The sequence below is a fragment of the Neophocaena asiaeorientalis genome, unplaced genomic scaffold, assembly GCF_003031525.2.
Source record: "Neophocaena asiaeorientalis asiaeorientalis breed wild unplaced genomic scaffold, Neophocaena_asiaeorientalis_V1.1 scaffold134, whole genome shotgun sequence".
In the NCBI taxonomy this organism is placed as follows: Eukaryota; Metazoa; Chordata; class Mammalia; order Artiodactyla; family Phocoenidae; genus Neophocaena; species Neophocaena asiaeorientalis.
The window spans coordinates 26,428,300-26,439,111 of record NW_020185339.1 but is presented as its reverse complement, the minus strand read 5'-3'; the positions used below and the strand labels follow the sequence as shown (position 1 = coordinate 26,439,111).

The 10,812-nt window shown below is 42.9% G+C and overlaps 1 protein-coding gene across 1 annotated transcript in view; it reads right to left on the bottom strand.

The window, feature by feature from the left end:
* Positions 1 to 10,223, bottom strand: part of LOC112393983 (keratin, type II cuticular Hb2-like) — a 34,291-nt gene extending 24,068 nt beyond the window's left edge. The window contains 1 exon segment of the mRNA XM_024736405.1: positions 9,684 to 10,223. Within this exon segment, the coding sequence (XP_024592173.1) occupies positions 9,684 to 10,223 (540 nt within the window).
* Positions 10,224 to 10,812: the final 589 nt, after the last annotated feature.

Here is a 10,812-nt window from a genome sequence, read left to right as displayed (position 1 = left end):
CACTGTTCACGTACCTTTATGCTTTGCATGCATGCATCGCTCTTGCCTCTTAATTTACATGGTGTGTGTGTGTGTGTGTGTGTGTGTGTGTGTGTGTGTGTGTGTGTGTGTGTGATTATGGGTGTAGTTCTGGCTCTGTCAAGTGAGAGGGATTTTTCTTCAAGGGTAGGCACATAATTCAGTTGAATCCAACATGAGCTTTATAAGGCACCTACCTGCCTTTCAATTATCTGCAGTGTCTAGAAGCTGGCTCTGCCACAGGTAACCTTACACTGTATTGCTGAGTGACTTTGCTGGGTGGCTGAGTGACATAGAGCATATATGAGCAAATAATGAGGTTTGGAAAACATGTTTTTAGATGAGAGTAATACAGGCTAAAGACAGTCATACTCCACTCATCACTCCTACATCACCAAGGAATAAACGAGAGGTCAGAGTGGGGAAAATAAGGCTGCAGAGACTGGTAAGGTTCTCAGGAGGAGGAAAGACAAAATAAAGCTTGGATGGAGTCCAGAGCTGGGGGAGGAGAGAATGGGATGCTGTGTCAACTTGGGCAAAAGCAGTCATTCCTCATTCTCTCAGGGTGGGCTGGCATTCTCAGGGTCAAGGGCAACACTCCTTGGTGTTTGCCCTCGGTGCGGGGTATGTGACACCAGCTGATGTCATGAGCCAGCAGATGTCCCACTGAGGAGAGGAGCCCACTCCTGTGTTTACTCTTAGCACCCTAGCACAATGGCATCTCCACCGGAGGGCAAGCACAGCCAGGAAGGGTTGAAGTGATGGGGGAGACCAGGCCGGCCCCTCCTGGTCCACACCTGCACCTCTCCCCATGGCCAGAGGGGGAACTGATGGAGCCAGAGTCCAAGGGGGAGATCGCACCGCCCTAGCACTGGGGAAGAGCGAAGATTACGAAAGGAGGCAGGTCGGTCCTTGCATCCTGGCTCTGCCTCTTTCTTGTCACTTCATCGTTAGAACTGGGATAAAGTTTAGCAAGGTGGTTGGTACAGGAATCAGTAACTCTCATGCACTACCTTCCAGTGATTAGAAAATATGACAGAAGAGGTTCTAATTCACAACAAAAAAACTGTAAGATCCCTAGGGGAACCTAATAGCAACAGCAACCACAAAACAAAATGCACAAGAATAAGAAGAAAACATTGAAAACAAACAAGCAATGAGTAGAAATCACTGTATCAGAAACCATCATGGAATAGAAAGCTTTAGTAATGACAATGGTGTGATCGCACAAAGAGATGACTGGAACAGGACAGAGAATGCATGAATTCAATGTAATAAAAGTAGTATTTCAATGGGGGAAAAGGAGGATATACTTTTATGCAGCAAAAACGTACAAAAGGGAAAAGAACATTGACCCAAATTCCCACTCCTCAGAATCAATCACTATTAATATTTTGACGCATGTATTTGCTTTCACCCTTTTCTCCGTGTTAACATCGTTTAATAAATCACATACGTAATAAATAAGCACAATGTCCTTTAGAATCCATGGCTTAAGTTCTGTCTAAAACGGCCAGCCAGGTGTACTGCTGTCTCCTTCTCCCAGGATCAAGCCTGAGAAATTATAGAAACATGGAAGTCATGGACACTAGGAATCACCAGTGATGACACATAACTCTGAGAAACCCCAGGGGATCTCAAGGCTGTTTGAGCTGACTTATGCGGGGGTTTGGTCCTTGCCCATTGTCTGCCGCTTTACAATAGAAATATGGAGCAGCAGCCCAACCACCAGTGCCCTTGTCTGTAGTTCAATGTCTGTCATTCAGTGTATCTGTAGTTCATAGGTAGGGTTGTCATATTTAGCAAATAGAAATATAAGATGTGCAGTTCAATTTTAAATTCAACAAATAATTTTTTAATATAGGTGGGTTCCATACAATATTTGGGGCATGCTTATGTTAAAATGTTTTTGCTGTTTATGTGAAATTCAAGTTCCACTAGGCAGCCTCTATTTTTTCTGGTGGCCCTATTCATAGCTGACTGGGATAGTAATGCCTGCCCTGAAGGTCAAGCTGCTGGCATGTAGCTGGCCTCCACAGGACTGGGGACATATCTGGCCTTCATTCCAGGGTGATGAGAGAAGCCTGTAAGTAACCTGCTGTCACGGAGCTTTTCACATGGGGAGGGGGAACCAGAGTCTGTGCCCGGCTCATTGAGATGTTTCCCCACCAGTTTTTGGGATTTTGTAGAGCTTGGTAGTTCCTAACTTCTGCTTCCATCATTCCCTTGACTCAAACCCTACAGCTGTGTAATAGTAGGGTAGGGAGGTCACTAACTCTCGGAAGTCTTCCCCAGATCCAAACTTCTGCCTAGTGACCTGCTCAGCTGCAAGACCCTTGCACACCTGTGGACCACCATGGCATAAGGCTAGATTGCAACTTGATCTATGATCCAGGGCAGAGAGTCTCTGCTGTGGCTCCAAATAAGCAATAATTATTATAATTGAATGGGTAATTGTTGTTCTTATGGAATTTTCCCTTGCTTTTTATTCTTCTGCATACAGGTAGGATCTAGTTGGAAAGCCTGATGAGCCAAATTCTAGAAAAAGCTTGTGTAAACTTGGCCTAAAAATCTGTTTCTGTCTAAAAGTCAAAATCATAACCCTGACACTGATATCTGGGAAGATTTGAATAAACCTCTAACATCTGTTTTGCTTGTCAAAACTTGTATAGAATTTTACACTGAAAATGGTTTTTGGATATCCTATCACAAAAGGAGAATGTTCCCAGCCATAACTGCCTCCGTGCTAATCTGAGTGTCATCTGTTAACCGGGACCATTATTCTTTTTTTTAAATTAATTTTTATTGGAGTATAGTTGCTTTACACTGTTGTGTTACTGTCTACTGTACAGCAAAGTGAGTCAGCTATACTCATACATATGTCCCCTCTTTTTTTGATTTCCTTCCCATATAGGTCACTATAGAGCATTGAGTAGAGTTGCCTGTGCTATATAGTAGGTTCTCATTAGTTATCTATTTTATACATAGTATCAATAGTGTATATATGTCAATCCCAATCTCCCAATTCATCCCACTCCCCCCTTTTCCCCTTGGTATCCATATGCTTGTTCTACATTTGTGTCTCTATTTCTGCTTTACAAATAAGATCATCTATACCATTTTTCTAGATTCTACATATATGCATTAATATACAATATTTGTTTTTCTATTTCTGACTTATCTCACTCTGTATGACAGGCTCTAGGTCCATCCACATCTCTACAAGTGACCTAATATCGTTTCTTTCTATGGCTGAGTAATATTCCATTGTATATATGTACCACAGCTTCTTTATCCATTCCTCTGTTGACGGACATTTAGGTTGCTTCCATGTCCTGGCTACTGTAAATAGTGCTGCAGTGGACACTGGGGTGCATGTGTCTGTTTGAATTATGGTTTTCTCTGGGTATATGCCCAGTAGTGGGATTGCTGGGTCATATGGTAGTTCTATTTTACTTTTTTAAGGAACCTGCATACTGTTCTCCATGGTGGTTGTACCAATTTACATTCCCACCAACAGTGCAAGAGGGTTCCCTTTTCTCCACACCCTCTCCAGCATTTATTGTTTGTAGATTATTTGTTGATGGCCATTCTGACTGGTGTGAGGTGACACCTCATTGCAGTTTTGATCTGCACTTTTCTAATAATTAGTGATCTTGAGCATCTTTTCATGTGTTTGTTGGCCATCTGTATGTCTTCTTTGGAGAAATGTCTATTTAGATCTTCCACCCATGTTTTGATTGGGTTGTTTGTTTTTTTGGTATTGAGCTGCATGAACTGTTTGTATATTTTGGAGATTAATCTTTTGTCAGTTTCTTCATTTGTAAACATTTTCTCCCCTTTTAAGTGTTGTCTTTTCATCTTGTTTATGGTTTCCTTTGCTGTGCAAAAGCTTTTAAGTTTCATTAGGTCCCATTTGTTTATTTTTGTTTTTATTTCCATTACTCTAGGAGGTGAGTCATAAAAGATCTTGCTGTGATTTATGTCAGAGTGTTTTTCCTATATTTTCCTCTAAGAGTCTTATAGTGTCCAGTCTTACATTTAGATCTTTAATCCATTTTGAGTTCATTTTTGTGTATGGTGTTAGGAATTGTTCTAATTTCATTCTTTTACATGTAGTTGTCCAGTTTTCCCAGCACCATCTATTGAAGAGGCTGTCTTTTCTCCATTGTATATTCTTGCCTCCTTTATCATAGATTAGGTGACCATAGGTGCATAGATTTATCTCTGGGTTTTCTATCCTGTACCATTGATCTATATTTCTGTTTTTGTGCCAGTACTGTCTTGATTACTGTAGCTTTGTAGTATAGTTTGAAGCTGGGGAGCCTGATTCCTCCAGTTCCATTTTTCTTTATCAAGATTGCTTTGGCTATTTGGGGTCTTTTGTGTTTCCATACAAATTGTAAAATTTTTTGTTCTAATTCTGTGAAAAATGCCATTGGTAATTTGATAGGGATTTCATGAAACTGTAGATTGCTTTGGGTAGCATAGTCATTTTTCACAATATTGATTCTTCCACTCCAGGAGCACAGTATATCTCTCCATCTGTTTATGTCATCTTAGATTTCTTTCACCAGTGTTTTATAGTTTTCTGCATACAGGTCTTTTGCCTCCTTAGGTAGGTTTATTCCTAGGTATTTTATTCTTTTTGTTGCAGTAGTAAGTGGGACTGTTTCCTTAATTTCTCTTTCAGATTTTTCATCATTAGTGTATAGGAATGCAAGACATTTCTGTGCATTAATTTTGTATCCTGGAAGGAGAAATTGCAACTGACACCACAGAAATACAAGGGATCATAAGAGACTACTACAAGCAACTATATGCCAATAAAGCAGACAAACTGGAAGAAACGGACAAATTCTTGGAAAGGTACAACTTTCCAAGACTGAACCAAGAAGAATTAGAAAATATAAACACACCAATCACAAGTAATGAAATTGAAACTGTAATTAAAAATATTCCAACAAACAAAATTCCAGGACCAGATGGCTTTATAGGCAAATTCTATCAAACATTTAGAGAAGAGTTAACAACTATCCTTCTCAAACTCTTCCAAAAAATTTCAAAGGGAGGAACACTCCCAAACTCGTTCTATGAGGCCACTGTCACCCTATATCTTTTTGAATTATAGTTTTGTTTGGCTATATTCCCAAGAGTGGGATTGCTGGATCATATGGTAATTCTATTTTTAGTTTTCTGAGGAGTGTACATACTGTTTTCCACAGTGGCTGCACCAACTCACATTCTAACCAACAATGTAGGAGAGTTCCCTTTTCTCCACACCCTCTCCAGCATTTGTTATTTGTAGACTTTTTAATGATGGCCCTTCTGACCAGAGTGAGGTGGTACCTCACTGCAGTTTTGATTTGCATTTCTCTAGTAATTAGCCATGTTGAGCATCTTTTTATGTGCCTATTGGCCATTTGTATTTCTCCTTTGGAGAAATGTCTCTCTAGGCCTTCTGCCCATTTTTTGATTGGGTTGTTTGTTTCTTTGTTGTTGAGTTGTTTGCATATTTTGGAAATTAAGCCCTTGTCAGTCGCATCGTTTGCAAATATTTTCTCCCATTCTGTAGGTTGTATTTGCATTTTGTTTATGTTTTCCTTTGCTGTGCAGAAGCTTGTAAGTTTGATTTGGTCCCATTTGTTCATTTTTGTTTTTATTCCTATTGCCTTGGGAGACTGACCTAAGAAAACATTGGTATAATTTATGTCAGAGAATGTTTTGCCTATGTTCTCCTATAGGAGTTTTATGGTGTCATGTCTTATGTTTAAGTCTTTAAGCCATTTTTAGTTTGTTTTTGTGTATGGTGAGAGGGCGTGTTCTAACCTCATTGATTTACATGCAGCTGTCCGGCTTTTCCAACACCACTTGCTGAAGAGACTTTCTCAAAGACTCCATTTTGAGAAAAAACCCTGAGTGGAAGAGGGCTGAATAGTAGTTGGTAGTAATCCACCCACAGAATAACTGAGTATCACATGATGTTGACTGATAGAGTTGGGTATGAAGCAGGGTAAGTTGTCAGTGGGGCTGAGAGGTGGTTCTCCAAAGATGAGGATCACTGAATGGGATGAGTAAGTTTCAGAACCAGTACATGATCAGCACTACAGTCTAACACAGAATCTTTATATTAGAAATCTGCTTTATTCAACACAACAAAAGAAAGAAAAGAGAGCAGAGAAAAACATTGTAGGGATATAACTGCTGCTGAGAGGGTGGTGTCAATACCATTTAGGGACACTGCATGGGAAGATAACTTATTTGTTCTGTGGGGAACTCCTGAGTCTAGATAGAATGGGCAGGACAGTTAAAGGGAAGATTCCCTGCTCTGTTTTCATGATCTCAAGTGACAGTTTTCAAGGAGAGCATAGGTCATTTTCTTCCTAGAATCATGGTAGACTGATGAAACTGATAATAAGATGGGAACATCAATAGGATGTCTACATATGTTCATGACACTGATTGGTGACCTTCGGATGGTGAGTAATGGAGGCTCGGGTGAAGCCAGTATAGACAGAGGAAATGAGGACTTACCACTTCTGCTCTAACTCATAGGCCAAGAGAAGTTGGAGACAGGAGAGAAGCAGCAACCCAAGAAGAGGGCAATGCCGCTGGATGGGGGGTTGAGACAATGTGGGACCAAGTACCAACAGGAGGACTTCAGTGCTTGTAGTTCTTCCTGCTGGAGGAGGAGGTGGTGGTTTATTTGACGGTGGAACCGCTGTCCCTGGAGGAGCTGAGGCCACCCACTATGGCTCTGCCACTGCCGGAACTGAAGCCACCTCCAACGCTGTGACCACTGCTGTAGGAATAGTCATTGCCTCTGTCCAGGCCTAAGCTACTCCTGATACCACTGACACTGCCATAGCCATTGGAGATGGTAGACTGCATGTGGCCATGGTCTGTCTCAGATCAGTCTCTGGATCATGTGGTCGAGCTCAGCAGTCTCCTGCTTGGTGTTATACACGTTATCCCTTTGTCTATGTACCTTGACCTGCAGCTCCTTACACTGTAGTCCAGAAGAACAGAGATGCAGTGTGCATGGGGGTAGATACAGTGTTTATGGGCTTTCACATGCCAAAAATGGCTTTCAATTCCCAGCCATCTAATAAACTCACACCAAACGATGCGACATCTCTGGAAATAGTAGATGGCACAAGATTATTTGCTGCTGCACAACTGAATAGTTCCGTATGATCATTGAGCACCTAGTTTTTCAATAAACTAGTGATGTTCTTAGTGATATCTAAGGGATTTCACAATCAGGAAGAGGTTGAAGGCAAAACTCAGTAGGGCAATGTCATTAAACTCTTTTTTCTTTTTATTCAATAGGCCCAACTGTAAATTCTTTAATTGTCTACGTGAACTGAGCAATGACAGACCTCCTATGAAATCATCCAGGGTCTTTGTATTTCAAACTCCACTCAAAAAACTGTGGTAGGCTGGTGCAGCTGAGTGTAACCACCTGGGGCGCGGGCACAGGATTTCTCTCCCGTTGCTGGCAACTGCTCACCTTGGTCTGGTGTAAGGACTTGGCCTCAGCTTGCCTCATTTGAACAATCTCCCCATATAGGCCTTTGACCTCAGGAATGGTGCTGTCCAGGTCCAGATTATGGTTGTTGTCCACGGAGAGGACCGCAGAAATGTCTGAGCTGTAGGATTGCATCTGAGAGCACTCCTACCAGATATGGATTGTTAGTACCTCTGATTCCAGTGATACATCTATGAGATCCAACTCCCAAACATTCCATCCACTCAGACTCTTAAGCAGAAAAATGAACAAACCAATGAACAAACAGGGTAAGGTTCTCTCCATCTCAAAGTAAGAACATAAGTGATCAATTTGATCGTTAAGGGTATTTATCTTGGTGTGCAGTTCAACCTCATTCATGCAGCATCCTCGTCCTGGGAAAGGAGGAACAACTCAGAGTCAGCCGACCCCGACTCCCAGCCCCCCCAATATATTCTCCTCCCATGTGTGGGCTCTTCCAGCCTTCAACAAAGGAATGGAGACACCTAATATTGCTAAACTCACCTTCTTCAGTGTTACAGGTTCATTCGGTGCTGTTGCAGGCTTATTTATTTCTTCTTCATTTCCAGAGAGGGTGCTGAAAGACGCTTGAGCCAGTGAGCAAAGGATTTGAAAGCCAATGGAAATTTTCATTTCCATTGGATATTTTTCCTAAGCAATGATACCCTCAAATGGACCTAGTCACTCGGTAGACTTGAAGTGTGGTTTTCAGAAAACTGAGCTCACTTCTCTCCTGTAACTCACTTGTTCTTGAAGTCCTCCACCAGATCCTGCGTGTGTCTGAGTTATGAATCCGGGAAGCCACTAAAGAAGAGGAGAGATTCCTTCCACCCCCTGAGGTTGTTGATGTACTGCTCAAACGTAGGCATCAGGGTCAGCCTCATGGGCTTGGATCCCTGCTGCTGAAGGAGGGTCCACTTGGTATCCAGGCCCTTGTTCTGCTGCTCCAGGAACCACATCTGCAGGAAGGCAAGAGAGTCGTTTGCCAGACATAGAAAGAAAGGAACAAGTGTCTGTATTACCTGGTTTCCAAGTAGGCTGGAGTGGTGTCCATGGTGCTGGGCTACTAAGGGAATATACAGAGGCTCAGATTGGGCAGTATGCTCCGTTGATATTCTTCCTTCTCAACCGGCAGATCTCACTGATGAAATGCTCCCATAGACTTTTGAGCTGTTCCTGCCCTATAAGTTATTGTGCCTATCAGTGATTTTTCATCACTTCCTCTCTTTCTCTTGAGAAGCAGAATCAAAAATGTAATTTAAAATAGTTTTTACCTGATGTATTATACAAAGCTTTTATTTTCTAAAATAAAAGGGATGTTAAATGTTATCTGATGATTAGATTCTAATCTAAACTCCCATTTAGTGCATATATCTCTTCTAAAACACTCTTGATAGATGGTCATACTCTGTTTCTAGAATAACTTTTTTTTTAAAAAACAAATTATAGGGGCTTCCCTGGTGGCGCAGTGGTTGAGAGTCCGCCTGCCAATACAGGGGACACGGGTTCATGCCCTGGTCCGGGAAGATCCCATATGCCGCGGAGTGGCTAGGCACGTGAGCCATGGCCGCTGAACCTGCGCGTCCGGAGCCTGTGCTCCGCAACGGGAGAGGCCACAACAGTGAGAGGCCCACGTACCACACACACACACACACACAAAACCAACAAATTATAAATATTTGCACATCTCAAATGTTTCTCTTTTTCACCTGGATGGAAAATAATTCCACTTTTATTTTCTTCTCTTTTTCATTTTTTTTCTTCCTGCTGGAAAGGTAGGCCAGAACCTCAGAGAAGGTAGTGACTGGCCTTTTCTTTGTATCCCATTGTAGACCCATTGGTGGTAAGTGTTAATCCACTTCATTCTCTCTTTTCCTTTTCTTTGCTTCAGGATTATCAAGAGTTGAGAATTCTTCCCAGGCAGGAATGAGAGACATTTAAGGGATCAGTAGTTGTAAATGATTTCCATCACCTTCTGCCTGTGGTCCATATGGAGTCTGTCCTGCATCGCAGTGGAGAGCTAGCCCGAGTCCCCTCCTCCCTCTCTCCCAAGGCTCCCCCTGGTAGGACATTGGTTGCGTCTCTCGACTGGGGACTCTGAAATCCCAGTGGAGGGCAGGTGCTCCCGGCTCACCTTGTCGATGAAGGAGGCGAACCTGTTGTTGAGGGTCTTGATCTGCTCCCGCTCCTCAGTCTTGACTCGCTGGATGGTGGGGTCGATTTGCAGGTTGAGGGGAGTCAGGAGACTCTGGTTGATGATGACCTCTTGGATGCCTCCAGGGGGGCAGGTGAGGAAGCCAGAGCCCCCATAGCCACCACCAAAGCCAGCTCCACCACCGAGCCCAAAACCACCATCAGCTCCACCGCCAAAACCAAATTCACTCCCGGCTCCACCTCCAAAGCCAAGACTGCTTCCAGCTCTGCCGCCATATCCGCCACCGAGGGCACAGCTGCCCCCTCCGAGGGAGATCCTCTTGGAGCCCCCAATGCCATAGAGGCTGCGGCTGCCAAAGATAGCTCCTCCACCCACTCCAGCAAGGCCACCACTGCCCCTGGAGTGGCACACGGGCATGCTGCTGAAGCCAGAGTGGCCGACCCCAGGGACTCTGGCTGAGCCGGCACTGAAGACACGGCGGCTGCTGCTTTGGCTTCTCACGGTGGATTTGGAAGTCATGGTTCCTGAAGTCGAAGAGGCTGAGGAAGGCGTGAGAGGTGGAGGGTAGAGCTGAGAGGAAAAGTATGAGACAGGTTTCCAGCAGCCAGTGTACAGGGAGGAATGCGCTTGGCTGCAGGTAGGGAAGGACTGGGCTTTACAAACAGTGAGATCATACCTGGGTTGTTAGAAAAGATATAAAATATGAAGAATGCTTTTTGGCTTCCTTTAGCCAGGGAAAAATTCTCCTGCCTTTGATCTTTGATTTATATCAATACAACAAGACTATTCTTAATTCACTGAGGCTGGGAGTTAGACTGTCTCAAATAAAGGTTCAATATGGGTTGCTTGTGTATCAGAATGAATGTGCCCATCATCCCAATTTTGCAATTATTATGTCAAAGCCAGATTTATTTCATCCATAATTCCAATCTGATCTTTTGTAACAGCTGAGAACTTAGAAATCTAACAGCAGTCTCTTGCTTATGCCCTAATAGAAAGATTACCATTTCCCTAATGATTGCAAATACGTTAAATTTGACTTGTTTTTTCTGTATGTAAAAATTTGAACAGATAGAAAAGTATAAGAACAACATAATAGACCCCTATT